The sequence below is a fragment of the Thamnophis sirtalis genome, unplaced genomic scaffold (assembly GCF_051295495.1).
Source record: "Thamnophis sirtalis isolate CommonGarterSnake01/CBP01778 unplaced genomic scaffold, rThaSir2_p1.2 scaffold_11, whole genome shotgun sequence".
NCBI lineage: Eukaryota > Metazoa > Chordata > Lepidosauria > Squamata > Natricidae > Thamnophis > Thamnophis sirtalis.
This window is the reverse complement of record NW_028261391.1, coordinates 68600208-68621188: the sequence shown is the minus strand read 5'-3', so window position 1 is coordinate 68621188 and position 20981 is coordinate 68600208. Positions and strand designations below refer to the sequence as shown.

At 41.0% G+C, this 20981-nt stretch overlaps 1 protein-coding gene across 1 annotated transcript; it reads left to right on the top strand.

Annotated features, from left to right (window-relative positions):
- Positions 1-1283: 1283 nt before the first annotated feature.
- Positions 1284-20485, top strand: CUNH10orf143 (chromosome unknown C10orf143 homolog). Its single transcript, XM_087725985.1, has 4 exons — positions 1284-1413; positions 15448-15612; positions 15720-15785; positions 17950-20485. Exons 1-4 carry the CDS (start codon positions 1345-1347, stop codon positions 17977-17979), a joined length of 330 nt encoding a protein of 109 aa, XP_087582111.1. The 5' UTR covers positions 1284-1344; the 3' UTR covers positions 17980-20485.
- The last annotated feature ends 496 nt before the right edge of the window (positions 20486-20981 follow it).

Genomic DNA, 20981 nt, shown 5'->3' with positions numbered 1-20981 from the left:
GTATAAGGAGGAGTGGTAAGGGGAGAGAGGAGAAGGAGAAAGGAAGGGGAAGTAGAGTAGAAAAGGATGATGGAGGGAAGAAAGGATGTAGAAAGGGGGAGCAGAGAGGGGGAAGAAAGTGTCGGATAAGGTATAAATATGGTGTATGGAGAGCAGAAGAGCCAATAACTGGTGTGTTTTTTTCCCCCCTTTGGTAGTTGATGGCAAGATGAATTGATGTAATTACTTAATAATACAACATGATATTGACTATGTAATAGTATACATGTGATTATATGCTATGGAGTTTATTTAAAGGTATTATGATTGTACATGTATACTGCTATTTTTTCTTTTTTATGTATATTGAAATGGAATTATAAATACCATCAACACAAAAGGGAGTTTGCTGAGAAGCTGAAACACACCAAGTGAATGAGAGGAAGAGTGGGAAGCAGAGGAGAGAAGAAAGATAGGAAGAGAGGGACAGGAGAGAGGGTGAAGGGGGAAGGTGAGGTGTATAAGAAGGAGTGGTAAGGGGAGAGAGGAGAAGGAGAAAGGAAGGGGAAGTAGAGTAGGAAAGGATGGAGGGAAGAAAGGATGTAGAAAGGGGGAGCAGAGAGGGGGAAGAAAGTGTTGGACAAATAGCAATAGCAATAGCAGTAGACTTATATACCGCTTCATAGGCCTTTCAGGCCTCTCTAAGCGGTTTACAGAGAGTCAGCATATTGCCCCCAACAATCTGGGTCCTCATTTTACCCACCTCGGAAGGATGGAAGGCTGAGTCAATCTTGAGCCGGTGAGATTTGAACCGCTGACCTGCTGATCTAGCAGTAGCCTGCAGTGCTGCATTTAACCACTGCGCCACCTTGGCTCTTGGTGTATGGAGTATGGTGTATGGAGAGCAGAAGAGCCAATAACTGTTTTTTTTCCCCTTTGGTAGTTGATGGTAAGATGAATTGATGTAATTACTTAATACAACATGATATTGACTATGTAATAGTATACATGTGATTATATGCTATGAAAATGGAAAATAAAATAACAAATTCTATTAAAAAAATAATTAGACTGAATGGTTGACTTGTCGTGTGGCGAGTGGCCTTGTGATGAATTGGCCATCGCGGGTTGGCCGCAGCGAACTGACCAAGGCAAGCTGGCCCAAGGGATCCCCTTCTGCCCGGGAGCTCCCGGTCTACCCGCCGGGTGAGCAAAGGCAGCGCGGGCAACGGAGCCTTTGCCTTCCGCGGCTCAACTCAGAGGATTGGCTGCGGAGAAGAGAGGGCGGAGTGCCGGGGGGGGGGGCGAGTACCGGCCCAGCGAGCTCCAGCGCGGACAGAGCCGGACTGCCTGCCGGGGCCTCCAATGAACTTGCCGGCGGAGCGGCGGCGGCGAGGCCGGCCGGAGGACCTCCGCGCCCTTCAGCCCGAGCGCGTAAGTCCGAGCCGCTCCGCGTTGTAGGACCGCGCAAGGCAGCGTGGCTGCCAGGAGGGCCGGCGGCCTGCCGGAAAAGATCGGGTGGGCAGTGGCGCTGAGCATGCCGCTACGCCCCGTCCTTCCAGCCGCTTTGCCCCCGCTGCCTCGGCTCTTTTGCAAGCCGCTGGAGAGCCGGTGGTGCTGAAAGCCAGCACGTTGAAGGGTTTCGCCCTTCCGAGTTTGCCCAAAGGGCCGCCGCTTCCCCCGGGAGACGGAGAGGAAAGAACTGCGGGGGGGGGGGGAGAGGAAGATGATGGGAAGAAGGAAATAACACCCACGGGGGAGGAGGGGGCGTCCGCTTCCCCCTTAACCCAGACCTTCACCGCAGCTGCGGTGGGACTTCAGGAGGGGGCAAGAAGTTCTTTGCAAGTCAACTTCTCTTCCTCCTCCTCCTCCTCTTTATCATGCCCTTCTTTTTAAAGTGGCAATGCATCACGTCCTCTCTCTTTTTTTAATTGAAAAAAAACTTTTACAAATGTTTACCTCCCTCCCCTGCCCTCCCCACCCGAACCCCCCCCAACTCCCCCCCCCCGCTTCTCAGAACAAATACAGGGTATAAATCTTTAACAAAGATGTTCTACAATAAACTTAAAGAAAGTTAATATCATCTTTCATTTGAGCTTTAACTCCTCTTTGCTAGGCTAACTTTAAACAGATTATATCATTCCTTGCTTCTTCAGTCATAAACTATCTGGAATTTCTTAGCCCCGTATTTATTTTGAGTATAGTCAATCCATCTTCTCCAGTTTATATTTCTCATTTGAGTGATCCTTGAGATATGCTGATATTTTAGCCATCTCGGCTAGGTTTGTTACTTTCAATGTCCATTCTTGAATAGTAGGCAAATCTTCCTTCTTCCAGTATTGCGCCACCAAGAGTCTCGCTGCCTTTATTGAATGCAAAATCAAGTTAGTCTCTATAACTGTACAATCAGTAATTAATTATACCTAACAAAAATAACTAAACTTTATCCTTTTTTTAAGAACATTTTTAAAGAACATTTTGCATAATCCACCATATTTTTTATCCAAAATGCTTTTACCATCACGTCTTATCTTGAGTTGGTCTTAATCCAAAGAAACAGCGTCTCTGGCTTGCAGATCTGACCAGCTGGAATATTTCAGCCCTTTCTCCCCCCCCCCCCTCCCCAATTTCTCCGTTGTTTCATAACTGGCTCCTGTAGGCCGAGTCGATGTTCCTTGGGGTAATTTTAACATGGTTCTTTTCAGGGGTTCGCAACTTGGGAGTCCTCCTGGATCCACAGCTGTCATTTGACCACCACCTAACGGCTGTGACCAGGGGGGCATTCGCCCAGGTTCGCCTGGTGCGCCAGTTGCGACCCTACCTGAATCGGGAGGCTCTCACAACAGTCACTCGGGCCCTTGTGATCTCTAGGCTGGAATACTGCAATGTGCTCTACATGGGGCTGCCCTTGAAGAGCATCCGGCGACTACAGCTAGTGCAGAACGCAGCCGCGCGAGTGATTGCGGGTGCACCTCGATTCACCCGCATAACACCTATCCTCCGCGAGCTGCGCTGGCTGCCTGTCGATCTCCGGATGCGCTTCAAGGTGCTATTAATCACCCATAAAGCCCTACATGGCAGTGGATCTGGATACTTGAGAGACCGCCTTCTGCCAATTACATCCCTGCGACCAATAAGATCCCATAGAGTAGGCCTCCTCCGTATACCATCGGCCAGCCAGTGTCGGCTGGCAACCACAAGGAGGAGGGCCTTCTCAGCAGTAGCCCCGGCCCTTTGGAACGAGCTCCCCATGGAGATTCGTACCCTCTCCACCGTCCAAGCCTTCCGCATAGCCTTGAAGAACTGGCTCGCCCGTCAGGCCTGGGGATAAGGATAGTTACCCCTCCCGAATGATGAATGTATGTTGCCTACCATTTTATTATATGTTTCTATCTTGATGTTTGTATTCCCCCCTTCCCAGTTTTATGTGAGCCGCCCTGAGTCCCCTCAGGGAAAAGGGCGGCCTACAAATTCTAATAAAACTATAAACAAACTATAAACTCTATTTTAAACATGATCTTGTCCTTCGATTGAGACCTCTGAAGAGGTTAAGGAGAAGAAGGGAAGTTGAGAAGACTTTGGAGGCCACAGTGCCCCAAAAAGTGTTGTAGTTGGTTTATTGTCTCCCTTGTTCCTGAGATTTTCCTTTAGATTCACAGGAGAGAAGGGGTGTGCCCAGATGTGCACCCCCAAATCAGTGGTGGATTTCAAAAACTTTTCAAACCTACTCTGTGGGTGTGGCCTCCTTTGTGGGAGTGGCTTGCCGGCCATGTGTTCTCTATCTATCTATCTATCTATCTATCTATCTATCTATCTATCTATCTATCTATCTATCTCTCCATCCTTTTGTCTCTCTGTCCCTTTTTCCTTTTTTTTCATCTCTCTCACTTTTTCTTTCTTTTTTTCTTTATTTCTTTCTTCCTTTGTTTCTCTTTCTCTCTGTGTGAGTCTCTCTCTCTCTCTCTCTCTCTGTGTGTGTGTGTGTGTGTGTGTGTGTGTGTGTGTGTGTGTGTGTGTCTGTCAGTGGTGGGTTTCAAAAAATTTTGGAACTTCTTCTGTAGGTGTGGCCTGCTTTCCGGTAGATTTGACGAATCGGTTCTACCGAACTGGTGTGAACTGGTAGGAGCCCACCCCTGCCCCAAATGTACCAGAATGTGGCAATGAATTTCCTCAGAGGTCTTCTGATCCCCATTTTGAGCCTCGGACACTATAGAGGATGAGCTTAGATGGAGAACTTTGATAGCCTCATGCAAACCAGGAAGTAACAATATATTATTTTGCTGGAAGGGGATCAGAACAGCTTTGGGTTTCTTGTTGATTGAAAAGAAAGCAAATCATTTTGGGCTACTCAAATTTCCTGGGTGTAGCTAGTGCTCAGTGGTGGGATTCAAAAAATTTTTTGAACCTACTCTGTGGGTGTGGCCTCCTTTGTGGGAGTGGCTTGCCAGCCATATATTCTCTCTCTCTCTCTCTCTCTCTCTCTCTCTCTCTCTCTCCTTCCTTTTGTCTCTCTGTCCCATTTTCCTTTTTTTCTTTCATCTCTCTCTCACTTTTTCTTTCTTTCTTTTTTTCTTTCTTTCTTTCTTCCCTTCTTTCTCTTTCTTTCTCTGTGTGAGTCTGTCTGTGTGTGTGTGTGTGTCAGTGGTGGGTTTCAAAAACTTTTGGAACCTCTTCTGTAGGTGTGGCCTGCTTTCCGGGTCCACTGGTGGAACCTCTTCTAACCGGTTCGGTAGATTTGACGAACCGGTTCTACCGAACTGGTGCGAACTGGTAGGAACACACCTCTGTACTGAAGGGTGTGCAACACACAAAGAGAGATACATGAGATTTCAGTTAGTGAAACTAGTTCCTGAAACTAATTTTGTTTTGCATTTTGAGTGAGGCTGCCAGGTCCGGGCTGACAAAATCGTGGCGATCGCTAGCCAGGGGAGCCAGAATTACCCCACACACTGGTTTCACAACCAGTAAGACAAATGCGGACTTTAATTAAAACTCTTAATATAGTACTGCTTTCTCTCCTTGATCTTCATACTTTCTAGATTCGTTGGAGTGCAGCTCCTAGAATCCCAAGCCAACTGATAAAGAACATTGGGCATTGTAACCCACGATATCTGGACTATACTACATGGGGAAAATTCTCCCGATATTCCATATTTTTCCTAAAGAGAGAGGGGGAGGGGGGAGGAGGGAGTGAAGAGAGCTAAAATTGCAAATTGAAAAAGACATTTCTTAGACTTTTATCATGAAAGCTAATAATAGCTGTTTGCAAATCAAAGATCGGTAAGAGTGTATTCTAAGTCCTGCTCCAAGCTTTTTCTTCTGACCTTTGTGAATTCCAAAGCAATTATTTTAAAACTCAGGGTCTGGGCCATAAACTTCAGCCTCACGGACCAGTTTCCAGTATTTGTAAATCTAAAGTATCTCTGACAGATAGTTTTAGTGCTTCTTCAAAATCTTCAAACGATTCTATATCACCTTCCTTTCCTGGAGGGTCCTCCCATCCATCAGGCTGTGCCACTCTTGCAAGGAAATAGCAGGCTCTGACAAGGAAATTTCATGAGCTGTCAGGGAGAATGGAGAAAGATGTAGCAGCTTGTATATACATAAATGTCAGAAACCATCACTCAGTTATAAATTTACACCACAGATGCTACTGGCATAACTCTTTGCTGGTTCAGAAGTACTAGAATCAGGTAGGAAGCTAAAAGGATGGGGGAGAGGAAGGATAGATTGTGTGCACTTAAAAATATTGCCTGGGGCTGGAAAAAATATCCAGGTAGCTGGCATCTTAAGATTTTTGTTTGCAATTTGAAACATTAAACTATAAAATCACCTTCCTCTCTTATCCTGCGAAGAGCATAGTGGAGAAATATAATGGTATGTGGGAATAACCTTGGGGAAACAGGAGGACCCACAAGTTAGCCAATATTCTGATAAGAGGCAGGTCAGTATAAGTAGTTCTCAACTTACAGCGCTCTACATGGGGCTGCCCCTGAAGAGTGTTCGGAGACTACAGTTGGTCCAGAATGCAGCCGCGCGAGCGATATCGGGTGTACCTAGATACACCCATGTTACACCTATCCTCCGCGAGCTGCACTGGCTCCCCATCGGTCTCCAGACATGCTTCAAGGTGCTGGTTATTACCTTTAAAGCCCTACATGGCCTAGGACCCGGATATCTGCGAGACCGCCTCCTGCCACATACCTCCCAACGGCCGATAAGATCTTATAGCCTGGGCCTCCTCCGGGTACCGTTGACCAGGCAATGCTGGCTGGCGACCCCCCGGGGGAGGGCCTTCTCTGTAGCTGCTCCAGCCCTGTGGAACGATCTACCCTGAGAGCTGAGGTGGCGCAGTGGTTAGGGTGCAGTACTGCAGGCCACTTCAGCTGACTGCTATCTGCAGTTCAGCGGTTCTAATCTCACCGGCTCAGGGTTGACTCAGCCTTCCATCCTTCCGAGGTGGGTAAAATGAGGACCCAGACTGTGGGGGCGATATGCTGACTCTGTAAACCGCTTAGAGAGGGCTGAAAGCCCTATGAAGTGGTATATAAGTCTAACTGCTATTGCTATTGCTACCCGCAGAGATCCGGACCCTTCCCACTCTCTCGGCCTTACGAAAAGCCACTAAAACCTGGCTGTTCCGGCAGGCCTGGGGCTGTTGACCCCATAAATGAGGTCCAGCTCCATCTAGGTTTGAGTGCATGGTGTGTTGTTTTTAAATCTGTTTTTCTCTTTTCCCTATATTTTAGTTTTTTATTTTATTCTTGTATTTGTAAGCTGCCCGGAGTCCTACGGGATTGGGCGGCATACAAATTTATTAAATTACAATTAAAATTACAACAGTTCATTTAGTGACCAAAGTTACAATGGCACTGAAAAAAGCGACCATTTTTCACACTTAATGCAGCATCCCCATGGTCATGTGGTCAATATTCTGATGCTTGGCAACTGTCTCGTATTTATGATGCTCGCAGTGTTCCAGGAGCATGTGATCCCCTTTTGTGACCTCCTGACAAGCAGAGTCATTGAGGATTCACTTAACAACTGTATTACTAACTTAAGAATGGCAACGATTCATTTAATAAGTGTGGCAAGAAAGGTCCGAAAATGGGGCAAAAATTCACTTGACAAATGACTCACTTAGCAAACGAGGTGGGTTCAGTGTGGTCGTAAGTTGAGGAGTACCTGTACACAGATGGGGGGGTGGGAGACGCATGAGAAGCATTTCAGAAGGACCCTTCCTGGATTTCTATATACTAAAAAGAGAGAAAGGGAGAATTACTTTCAGTCTGGCAAGGTTCTGCTCTATACTAGTAGCTGTGAAAAGATCGTGAAGTCCTAGTGGACAATCAGTTAAGTATGAGCCAGCGGTGCTAACGCAGTCCTAGGCTGCATTAACAGAAGGATAGAATCAAGATCACATGAAGTGTTAGTAAAACTTCAGAATGCCTGGGTAAGGCCGCACTTGGAATACTGCATCCAGTTTTAGTTGCCGCAATATAAAAAGGATGTGGAGACTCTGGAAAGAGTGCAGAGAAGAGCAGCAAAGATGATTCAGGGACTGGAGTATAAAACATGAAGAACAGGAACTCGGTATGTCTAGTCCGATGAAAAGAAGGACTAGGGGAGACATGATAGCAGTCTTCCAATATCTCAGAGGTTGGCACAAAGAAGAGGGAGTCAAACTATTTTCCAAAATTCCTAAAGACTGGATAAGAATAGCAATAGCAGTTAGACTTATATACCGCTTCATAGGGCTTTCAGCCCTCTCTAAGCGGTTTACAGAGTCAGCATATCGCCCCCACAATCTGGGTTCCTCATCATACCCACCTCGGAAGGATGGAAGGCTGAGTCAACCTTGACCGGTGAGATTAGAACCGCTGAACTGCAGATAACAGTCAGCTGAAGTGGCCTGCAGTACTGCACCCTAACCACTGCGCCACCTCGGCTCATCAATGGATGGAAACTAATCAAGGAGAGGAGCAGTCTAAAACTATGGAGAAATTCCCTGATAGTTGGAATAATTAATCAGTGGAACAGCTTGCTTCCAGAAGTTGTGGGTGCTCCAACACTGGACAAATGGAGACTTTTAAAAGAGACTGGCCGGCCATTTGTCTGAAGTGGTAGATGGTTTTTTGCTTCAGCAGACTAGAAGACCTACAAAGTCCATTCCAACTCTGTTACTCTCTGTTATTCTTGCCTGGAGTACCTGACAGAGCCGCCATCAATTCTACAAGACTGAAAAGTATTTCTCCCCTCCTGTTTTTAGTTCCCAAGAAAACTAGGCAAAAGACCCTTCGTAAACGCTCCTCGTGTTTATTGCCTCCCTGCAGACTGAACCGCCTTTCACCAGGCCGTATCCTTGTCGGTGGATCTTCCTTCTATCTCCCAAGGCCATGCCTACACACTCCTACGGGAGGAGGAGACAGGCAGCACAATCTATAAAAGTATTTAGAACCCTGAGGTGTTGGAGTAATAATACACTCGTTGGTAATAATATTCATTGCATTCTGTCTTATGCCAATGTGTTTATCTAATAGCAATAGCAGTTAGACTTATATACCGCTTCATAGGGCTTTCATCCCTCTCTAAGCGGTTTACAGAGCCAGCATATCGCCCCCACAGTCTGGGTCCTCATTTCACCCACCTCAGAAGGATGGAAGGCTGAGTCAACCTTGAGCCGGTGAGATTTGAACCGCCGAACTGCAGATAACAGTCAGCTGAAGTGGCCTGCAGTACAGCACTAAGCTAAGGAGAAACCTACAGTACAATGAGGACTCTCCTAAATGCCACCCCTTAAAAGTCAACCACAGTTGGCCATCATGGAGATTATTATTTTATTTTTTTTGAAAGCAAAACATCTACCAAAAAACATCATTTTCTTTTTTTTAAATAAAACTTGACTTCCTATTTCGAAGAATTCAATTGTTTGATATTACCTTTTCTTTTAGCCCTCTAGTGTTAATAATTAAACAGTGCTGGGCCCGGATCTTTGGCGATTTCATAGTACATTTATTATAGGAAGGGGGGGGGGGAAGCTCTTGTAAAGAGATTTGTAACGGAGGGGCGGGGGAGGGTTACGGGAAAAATCTATTTTTAAGAGACTTGAAATTTAATTCAGAATTCAAATGCAAAGTTATGACAGGAATGTGAAATCACCAGTGACTTGTTATATGCTAATGTTGCGAAGAACGGTGGTGCCCCCTATATCTTTCTCCTGAAGTGTTTTCCAGCGAGCTTTATAATGTAATTAAACCTATCAGTGCAATGGCATGTGCTTGTTAAAAGCGCCACCTTTGGTACTTAATTGTAGTTAGCCATCATTTGCGTTATTAAAAGTACATTTGCAAATATATAACAAGGCAGGCAAATCCCCCAGGAACTTAACCCACTATCTTCAAAACCCACACGCAGCTCTAACCTACCCTTTGGCTGAAAAGGGCTGGACATGTTTCCCCTCCAGAGCCTATTAAAACCGCTCTGTTAAGTGACCAGAGGCTGTTAACACATTAATGACATTAGTTGCTTCTTTTCCTTCGGGGACTTTACACAAAGCCTTTCCCCTCCTGTCCCCTTTTTTTGGGGGGGGGAGGAGGGAGAACACTAATAGCATTTCTACGGAGGATTGGATTTGTTGGCGCAGTTGATCAGAATAATACAAGCTAATGCCATCCTCATTTCCCTTGTCTGTCTAAAGGCCATCTACGTTAATGCTTTTATATTCAGTAGAGTGAGTTTTAATATCACCCTTAAGGGGTGATTGGTCTTATCTGCAGCTTTTGAGATCAGAGATGGTAATTGGCGTCTCCTTTAATTCTTATCCCACTAATATACTTAGCTAAGGAAGTGCTCCCAGCCAAATGAACATGCAGCCGTACCAATCGACAAGCATAAGTTACCTCGCCCAGCCTTCTCTTGATTCAAACCGTATTGCCAGAGATATCAGGTTAAGGTCGAAGAAAATAGGGGGTTGTTTTCCCAAGGTTTCCACAAATAACACACAAACAGAGAGAGTATGTCAGCAGTTATCAATAACTGAGTATTGAACTTCAGCATATGCTTCATTGTATGCAGCAACACAGAACATTTCCTGGAGTTTAAAGGATACGTGACTGAGATTATTCTAAGCTAGCTGTTATTGAATTTCAGTGCCCTTGCAGAGCTGAAATTTAACTAAGAAGAGCATCAATACCAGATCATCTTTTAGTGCAGTGTTTCTCAACCTTGGCAACTTGAAGACGTCCGGACTTCAACTCCCAGAATTCCCCAGCCAGCAAATGCTTGTCATACTTCCATGCATTGATTATGGGAAAAAAAGCAGGTTTTGCATTGAAAAGGAGAATTGCACACTCTCCTATAGGAGGACGGTGAAAACACCAGTCATTGTTGGATAATAGCACTCATTGTCTGAAAATAGTGAGTTTGCTTGCTGTAGCTCAGTGGTTCCCAAACTTGGCAACTTTAAGACTTGTGGACTTCAACTCCCAGAGTTCTCCAGCCAGAAGAGCTAGCTGGAGAATTCTGGGAATTGAAGTCCACAAGTCTTAAAAGTTGCCAAGTTTGGGAACCACTGCGTGTAGCTGATGGTGATAGAAGTTCAAGTACAATCACAAAGGAAATGTGACCTTGCTCAGCAGCAAAACTACAATAATTATCCTAAATTTTGCTCATATTGAACAGAACATGAGAGGCTGTAAGCAGAACATTACAGGCAACAGGGATAATAATATTAAATTGGCCTTTCTGTTGTTGTTTAAAGCTGCAGTTAATATTACCTAAAGCATATGCCTCCAAATGATAAGTTGTTATTCCTTGTGACCATGGTATACATATCATGCAACTTCATGAAGAATCCTCGTGTAATTTAGAAGTTTTACTCATCTACTGATTACATAAAATAAAGCAAAAATTCATGTTGTCATATAACTCCTTGTGTAGGTGTGGGTCACCCATGGCCCAGTGCATAACAGGGCATGCGCAGCCACGCTGAACCACACAGGAAAAAACAAACTCCTAAAAGACATAACATCCTGATAGTTCACTCTAGATGTGCCTTACCCAACAACGCCCAGGATTTGATCATATATAGACAGAACTTCCCTGAGCAGTAGATTAGCAATTGTAGTTTGACAGGCTGTCTTAAATCACATGCTGATTGCTCCTCCTGCCTTTGTCCTATCTCAATGAAAGGGGCTCCCAGACCCCAATCTGGGTCGCCTCATCCTGAGAAAGCTCGTGTCCGTGTCTTTTCTCAACATTGGCCTCATGGGCGAACCATGGGTACATCACAAATTCATTTCCTGTTCAGAATGTGTACAGTATGTGTCTGGGTGCGCACACACGAAACACACATACCATTAATAATCATATGAGATGCTATTATAATCACTTTAACGTAAACTTTGCTCGACAGCATAATCCTTCCTAATATATTTGGGCTTTCCAACTGCAGAAGAATGAGATTGCCACGTTTATGCATCATTTTTATGAAATTCAATGTCAAGGTCTCCATAGCTCTCTGACCCCATTGGGCCTTGCCACGGACATGCCAGCTATGAGTTATTAATGCCATCTCCACAATCAGAATTCTACACAGGTCTGTTTTTTCAGTTCCTCGAGATGTTTCTGATGCCTTCAAATATCAGAATAATTTGGGAGTCTCTATAGAAACCTCTACAGGTTCTGCTTGCATTAGTGTAGCATTCATAACCAGCTACTCTGTATGCTAAATTCCTGTCTCTGATCGTAAGTGCTTTGGACCCAAAGCTATAGCCTGGTTTTATTTTTGATAAGAGAAAATTTCTTCTAATGCATAGCAGTAAATCAGTTTTCTCTTTTATCCATCCTTTCATGCATCTTGCTAGTTATGCTGCTTGTACTTGCCTGCTATAGCTTTTAATAAAGGACAAATTCTCCGGGAACAAAGGAGATGGATGTTTTCCCAATGGAAAGCAGCCTGTCTTCAGAGGGTCTCCTCAGATTTTTATTATTACATTTTGTACACTCTTACTATAATACATATTTTGTTTCTGATTCACTTCCTCTAGATGTATGCTGATTCATTTCCAACAGTAGTCATGCTTCAGCCTTTTCCCCTTGGATATTCTTGTGCTCATCCACTTTATTTTAACCTAACAGGATTCTATTTCATTTCATTTTTGTTTATATTCAGATTTTTTTTAACTTGATTCTATAAAGGTATATCCTTTGGAAAGTAAAGTATTTCTGTTCCACTGTCCAGTCAACCTGAGACGGGAACATTGAAGCCATTTTCAGAAGATACAGGAAGACTCGATGAAAGTAGAGAGGAAGAGAGAGAACTTTTTTCTCTTGCATTCTACTCAAAACTATGTATTATATAGCTTCAGATGTTACTGTGGATGGAACTTCATGGATTTCGTGATTCATGCCAACGTGTTCCTACTGCATCCTCTGTCTCCATCCTATTATAAAAAAAAATCCTGCAGAAATTAGAATATATCATTTAGATACCAAAATCCATTATACAATGTAATGTTTCTCTTTCTATTCCTCTCTAAATACCTGCTACCTGCAACATAGTTATCCAAAAAGGAAAATACCTCCGAATCTTAGATAATTCCTTCGATAAACAAAAGAAAGGTGACAACAATCAAACAATAATATTCTGAAAATCCCAATTTCTCCATCCAGCCTTAGATTGGAAGCCACACATGAAATCTTTCTGAATATCACTCAGATAGATGTATGTTTTATTATTTGTATATGTGTATATGCATATATGTGTGGGCAAATATATCTGAGATAATTACAGTCTAAAAATAAGCAAGATTAGAAATCTGTCCATGTATTGAATTAATATCTACTGACTAAAATTAACTGCATATATGAAGGAAGCCTGTTTATAAAACAAATCATACACTGATCACTCTTTTATATTAATTTAATTAGCAATTACAGTTATATAGATAAAAGCCAAGAGAAAAAGAAAAAGTATAACAGAGAATAGAAAAAAGAGAAGAAATGAAGAAGTAACTTTCCACTTGTTACAAATATAGTGTTTTTAAAACAACTTATCACATTCTCTTTAACAACAAAAGAGTATCTCTTCATTCTATATCTCATCTCCTTATTTATAAACAACTTTAGAAACTCAACATTCAGTTTTAATCAGCAAAAGTCCATTAAGGGTTACCAGAAATAACAAAATATTACTTTAAACTTAATAAAAAATCAACTTTATCATCCTTGCTTTTTTTTTCTATATCTCATCCCTTACCTGCAAAGAAATCACCAAAACCTCATCATTTAATCATAATTAATCAAACTCCATCAGAGTTTATCATAAAAAATAACTGGATTGTTAATCAAATAGATTTAAAATACAAAATATTCTAATATCTCTTATTTGAGAACAGACACTTAAAACCTTTTTGTTCAATCCTGATCAGCCAAAAGTGGTTATAAGAGATGGCAACCCATCTATTTTACCCTTGATCAAATAAACCAACTTTATATTCCTTCCTGTCATTCCCTGAAATTTTAGTCTTTATTCCCCACAAATAACTTCCTTCTTTCCTTCCTTCTTCTTTTCTTTTCCTCTTTCTGTCTTTCTTTTCCAAAAAGAAATCCTTGAAAATTTTAACTGATCTTTTTCTTAGAATTTAATTTCTTTTCATTTTTGTCCTTGTTGCAGAAATTTTACTTTTTAACAGATCTCTTTTATACATCCATTATCGGATATCCCTCGTGGTTTATTATTATGTCCCTTTTAATTGTGGAGGCCTTATCCATGTTTATTTTATATTTAGTTTATCATCTCCTTGCATATCATATCATTCTTAAATCCACATTTAAAATACTTTCAGTCATGAAAAAAACTGATTTCTCTTCTACAACATTTACAATCCATTTATCTATAATAAATATTTTTAAAATTATTTCTATTATTCTCATATGTCCTAAAATACATCTAATGTTAAAATCTTGTGTTGTATTATTGACAAGTAAACTGTTTTTCCTTCAGGCACAATCCTTAGTTCTTTCTGGTTCCCTCTAGTGTCCAAAACATCAAGACCCATCTTATGTTTTTATTTTTACAGTTTAAAAACAGTATTCCTAAAGGAAGTAGTAAAATAATTAGTTTTAAATCTTATTTCACATCTGTCTGGATCTTTAGGCAATTTAAAACTTTCCAAGATCAACATTCTAATCACTCCTTTTCTGTTTACTCCAAAAATATTTTCCCCTAAGCCTTTGAATTCGTAAATTACAAATCCTTTCACTATGAATTGAACGAGATTCGGCCAGTAAATACTGTAAAACCTTCTGTTCCAATATTTCAATATTTTAAAAAACAATTAAAAAATATTTTCCAATGGTTATTAAGAAATGAGGATCCATTCCAGGTAAAATCCTTAGAGGCTACATTATACTTCTGAGCTTGATCAAATCCCTCAACTCCCAGCTTTTTGACACACAATCAACCACAGGAATGTCAGTTCCTGCCATCCATTTACAAATAGCAAGTGTGCAAAATACATAAGGGTGATCTCAATCTCTCCTTTCTCAGGAGACATTTCAGTGGTCAGATCCAATATCTAGTCACCAATTCAGCCATAATGTTTATCTCATTGTTCAAGGACATGTGTTTACCACTGGAAATGTTTTTGTTTTGTTTTATTTTTTAGCCCTACCAAAGCATCACTCCCAAACTCAAAATTGCACCAGTTTACATATATACATTCCTTTCCCTTCTAATAGGCTCAGAATGCAGAAGGGGAGGATAGAGAAAGAAGGAGGAGAACAAATGTTAAGAAGGGTGGAGATATTCACACAGAAGAAAAGGGAAAAGTTGTTGGATATTACCAAAAGGGTTGGAATTCTGGCAACTGTTTATCTGCAAACACTTCTAAATTTTGGCCATCTATACCTCTCATTTTCACAGCATCTTTTAATCTTATGATCTTACTCTTAATCTTACCCGTCTTCAAAATCATAGGTAATTGAAAAATCTTGCTTCCTTGTTAGGTAATATGTGTAAGAGAAGGACTGGCAGAGCCTGGGGGAGGGGGCTGAATCAAAAGAGGAATTAGCTTAGAAGTTCTACATTCCCACAAGCAGTCAAGTCCAACCCTTCTTAAATACTCTTAACCCTTATCCAGCTTCAAAATAGTGCTGCTAGTTGACTAGATTCCTGTGCATAGATATGAGCAATAAATCAGTTTAATTGAAAATTAATGTGATCTGTCATCAATATGACGTCTATTTTTTGTAACTCAATACAGAAATATTTTGCAGTCTTCTTATAATGGTGAGATGCGTCATTTCTCAAGTAAGAACAATGGCCATCAGTTGCTCGTGGTCATTCAATACCTTGTGGTTGCAATAGAGATATAATTGTGAATTCTCAAGAATCTTTGGCCAAGATGCATGTATAACAAGCATATGGGAAAAGCCCTTAGACTTAATTTATTTTTCTTTTCACAGAAACGGGTTTGCAAAAATTTGGAGACTGTTCAACAGGCAATCAATCCCTGCCATCCATTAAGCAACTGTTTTACAGATTACTGGGCTGTGAAGTGGAATTTGAAGGAGAGTGATCTCACTGAATTGTTCAGTCCTCAAATTATGAAGGAGAAACAAAGTTATATGGTATGTTTTATAAACTGGGATCTATGCTATTAGGTACACTGTTTATTTTATAACAAAGAGGTTTTATTTTGTTTTGAAAATTCTGTATATATGTGCTTATTAATCAGATATTTACGGATAATGAAGCCAAAGCTACCACCCAGCCGTGTCCAAGATGTATTGCTGGCGAATCTGTAAGTATATTAACCCTCTTCCTGTGACATAAGATTGGCTTGTTCTTAAATATTAGAACCATAAAACATAAGGTTAATAAAAAAAACAGCAATTACATTTCTCAGGGATAAAGCATGTAAATAAAGGCAGCCGATTGATTTAGCTTTTTCTTGGTATGCTAGCAGAGTGCAAACTAATATGTTTCCTGCATTAGGTTGAAAATATAGAGAATGCAGGCTCGTTTTTCAAATACACTCTAGAAAGCAGAATTCAGTCACCTAAATTAATCTCAATGCAAGTTAAGGCATGTATTTACTCTATTCCCGTTTAGAAACATTTGAGATTTACAAAGAGATTTTAGAAGTATTTCCATAACACTGGAGAGAGGAGAATTGCATATTATTTTTTGATATATTCAATCTAAGACATAACTTAATTCAACTAGAATTCTAAGCAAAGTTGCTCTCAACCCACGGAAGATGATATTCCTCCAAGCCAAAATTCTTAGTGCAAATTTCCAAATATTTTAGTGAGGCGCTTAGTCCAATTCCCAGTTGTGCATTTTTTTTTAAAAAAAGACTGAATACAATTGGTCACAGCAAACACAAGGAAATAAACAATTAAAACAAAGTAAATAAGGGTATGATTTTTAACTTGTTTTCATGAAGCTACACTAGCAGAGTTGAAATCTCCTTTCATATTCCAATACTATGAAAGCCAGTGAAAACAGTTATTTATGAACAAATTTGATAAATGGGAAAATTAAGTATTAGTAAATGTTTTATTTTGTTTCTACATAACATTTGAAGTAGGTTCTCCTTCATAGAATCAATTGTGATTTCTTGAAAGAGAAGGCACAGCTTTTTAATTAAAAGTTTATAGGTCTTTTATCTTAGGATGGGTTGGCTGCATTGTGTTTCTAATGCTTATTAGTCATAAACTTATGAAACATTGAGAAGCTGAAGTGGTATCTCTTTGTGTAAATACTCTGATCTCGCCCCAATCACATGTCCAAAGAGAAAAGGCCTCTGTAGGCCCCGCCGGTGCCAGGGCCTTTGACAGTCTGTGGTCTCAAATTGGCGTCTCCGGCCTGTGGCCTTTCGAGCAATCACACGGCTGTTAGAGGCCTTCTGCACGTGGCGACTCAAAAATGGCCGATGGAACTACGAACGTCTGGCAGGGGTTAATGGCGGCCGCGACTGGCTTTCAAACGCCGCGACCGGTCGCCTCTTGTCTGGGACGAACTCCTGCGGTTCTGGAAACCCCTCGGCGCGGCTTGCCTGCTTTACAATTAGCTTCGTGATCCCCTTGATGTCTGGGGCAGCGCAGCGGTCGGCAGCTGTCCGATTTTAAGGCGGCGGCTCCGCGGACTCTTCGTGCGCTTCCTGCAAGCGCCGGCAAGTCAAAGCTCTTAAATTTATAAGCTCCCGAAGCTGCGCTTCGAAGCTCGTCACCCCCGCTGGCCCGGGGATATGAAGAAGAGCTCCAGGCCCGCGGAGAGGGAGGGCAATGCCCCACGGGGCTCCCCCCCGACCACGCGAGGCAGAAAAGACTGTCCCTTGGGCCGCAGCAGAAATTTAGAGTCTCAAATTGATTGAATTACCCTATCCAATTGAATAAAAGGAATTCCTACCTAGCAATTACTCAACAGTGCTTGGGCCAGAAGACTGAGAGGAAACTGGGAGATAATGGGAAGGAAGGAGTATTTAAGAAGTTTCTCTCAGTCTTTGGACCAATCAGGCTTTGAGAATACCCCATGCGTAACCCTTCCCTCTCTTCCACTGGAAAACATACTATTTTTGGAAATTGCATTGGAGTTCCCACATTGTGCTAAGGTTTAATATGGCCTCTTTGGTTTTAATAGTGAATTATATGGAACCAACCATTCGTTGCAGGCTGTAAACTTTCTGTATCAATGTGATAAATTAATCCAACCAGGTTGGTTGATTCAGCAATTCATGCTGGATGTAAGTTCAGCCTTTATTTCAATGAACATGTCCAGTTTTAGTTAATATCTGGCTGTCAGCAACATGTTTTTTTTAGCATAGTATTTATACCTTCCAACTTTGACAAAACTTCAAATCTTACTGCAGTACATTTCTTCTGCATCTTTATTGTGCTAGAAAACTTTATCTGAATAACAAACCTTGCTTTCAATTAATACAATTTGTTTTTCCATTACAGGGACACTTGGGTCACATGATGGGTTTATAGAAGATCAAAGGACATTGGTACACATGATAAGCTCAAGCTTATCAAACTTATGTATGATAAGCTTGAGCTGTTAATATGTTCTCTACTTCTCTTAAAAATTCTTATAGGTGTAAAAAAGAAGTAAATAAGTAAAGTTTTAAAAAAAGTATTTTCAGTAGAATCCCAGTTTGTTTTGTATTTTAATATTCTATATTATCTATTGTTTAGGGAAAAAAACCTTCTCCACTTCTAATGCATACATATCAGTGATGGGTTTCAAAAAATTTTGGAAGCTCTTCTGTAGGTGTGACCTGCTTTCCGGGTCCACTGGTGGAACCTCTTCTAACCGGTTGGGTAGATTTGACGAACCGGTTCTACCGAATAGGTGCGAACTGGTAGGAACCCACCTCTGATACACATTGTTTACTACTAAAGTTCTTAATTGCATTATTTTCACTGGTACATCTTGCATTTAACACTCAAAATGTCTGTTATTTCTAAACACACATTGACAGAAATGGTCAGCAGTAAACATCTGTTTCAAACAAAGATCTGTTCTCCCAATCTTAAAATAATATCAAAGGAATTCAATTTTGCTGGTTAGCAATATTTCATGCATTTCCACCATTTAGTAAAACTACCTTCTAATACAATCTCACAAATTCTATGAAAGGGAGAGTGGGGAACTTTAGAATTAACTCATCTGGAGAGCCATAAATTGGGAGAGATTCTTCTTGGCTGAATGAATCCTATCTAATAACAAAGTTTACGGAAGCACTTTATATGAAAACATTAGGACAGTGTTTCTCAACTTTGGCAACTTTAAGTCCTGTGGACTTCAACTCCCAGAATCCCCCAGCTGGCTGGGGAATTCTGGGAGTTGAAGTCCACAGGACTTAAAGTCACCAAGGTTGAGAAACACTGCATTAGGACCTTTTTAAAATAATATATTTTATGCTAAGCAAATTAACAAAAATGTATAAATAATGCTAGCACTGTAATATAATATCTGAATTTAAACAAAAGTTCTGCCATATGATTCTATGTATTTTAGCTGAAATATTTAGCAACAGAAACCTGGTGAATTAAATTACCTATGGTTTATTGTTCCTTCTGACTTTGCAGTTCAATCAAATACTTTTTGCTCATGATTGTAATATAGTTATGAATAAAATACTGAGAATATAATTAAGGAGACGGAGTACAATTCACTTCTGTTCTACCACAAAAGAGTTATGCCTTTGCAATCCAGAGACTGAGATATTTCATTTATTCCTTCAGAATGCTATCAACAAAGCCGTTTCCAAATCAACAGCTTGAAGGCACCAAAGAATGCTATTGCTATTGCTACAGTATCTTAGTCTTCTGTTCTAGGCAAACCAAGGCCTGCACCAGATTCAGACGAAGACTGTTTACAAGCCGATGAGACTTTGGGGCAGCAAAATTGCATTGCTTCAAGCTTCCCGTTGGCTTGCAAATTATTTTCGCACTGAGACTGCAAGAGAGCAAAGAAACTGCAGTAGATAGGCTAAAGAGATAGTTTGCTAGATCTTCACAAGGTGAGTGACCTGGCATGGTAGGATGGAGGGCAGAGGTGGGTTCCTACCAGTTCGCACCAGTTCGGTAGAACCGGTCCGTCAAATCTACCGAACCGGTTAGAAGAGGTTCCACCAGGGGACCCGGAAAGCAGGCCACACCTACAGAAGAGGTTCCAACATTTTTTTGAAACCCACCACCGATGGAGGGGGACCAATTGTGGGGGCCCAGGGGAGGGAAGATGAGGTATCTCAGTGGGTCAGGGGAGACCTTTGGTGGTCTGAAACAGCTAACCCCCCCCCCCCATGGCCTTCCCTGCCCTGAGATACGTCGTGTGCACTCCCTGCGAAAGCAGAGTGATCAAGTTCGTTTTATGTGATTCACTCCAACGAATCCTCGGGTTACGAATTTAATTGGCAGGTTCCATTACATTTGTAACTCAAGGACTCAGACTTTATTAAACTAAGAGATCCTAGAATATTTATATTGGCAAGCATTCAGTGGGGAAATACAATTTTATATTGAACATCAGACCTTTTAAACCTTACATTGAATAAACATTTGGGTTTTTTTGCCCTCAAACTAAGTATCAAATTGGACAAAAATATCATAACTATGGAATTGTTTTGAGAAATGATAACCACTTTTTCATTTTATAATAGATTTAAAAAATAGATACATTGTAATATTTTTGTAGACGAAAATCTAAGAATGCTACTTTCCTGAATGTAAAACAAAGAAATTGACAGAGCAATTTACATTTTGTTGCATAACTTTAAAACTTTGTATTTGGTAAATTATATTTTTTTAAAAAATCTGGAGTATTAAATAGCATATTTGCTGTTAAGGCTGACAATTATGTTTTTAAAAGATCTGTTAATGTGTAATAAAAATTGATTTTACCTTTCTAAAATTTACCTTGCAAGCCTGCCCATGAAAATTGTATTTCATGCTCTCCATTTATTTTCTCAGAAATAAATAAAATAGAATAGACCAGTTTGTTGTCTCATTGGGAACTAGGCGTTCTTCACATTTGAAAAGTGCTCATCATTAAACAGAGTGACTTAATAGGAAAATTCTTACATGAAATTTCAAATATAAGCTATCATACGTTTGTCCCATGATGATGGCTTCCTGTTCTACTACACATGTTGCTTAAATTACTAATATCGAAATGTTTCTGTTATCCATTAGTTTTATTTTGAACAAAGACCGCAGTTCCTTAAATGTTTTCATGTATTTATGATCTGATGTAATTCTCATAGATAGTATATTTTGCAATCCAGTTTGACACTTTCTCCTCCTGCGTGAGTATCTGCTACAGATTGCAGTGACGTAAGGTGAAACCTCTTGATGTAAACCCTGGCCTTTTGTACTGGTGCCATGATGTCAGGCACAAGTAAAGGAAACTATGTTCAATGTTATGTCATGCGCCGACAAAACCGCGGTGATAAAAACGCGACGTCGACAGCGTGCCCACAAAGGCG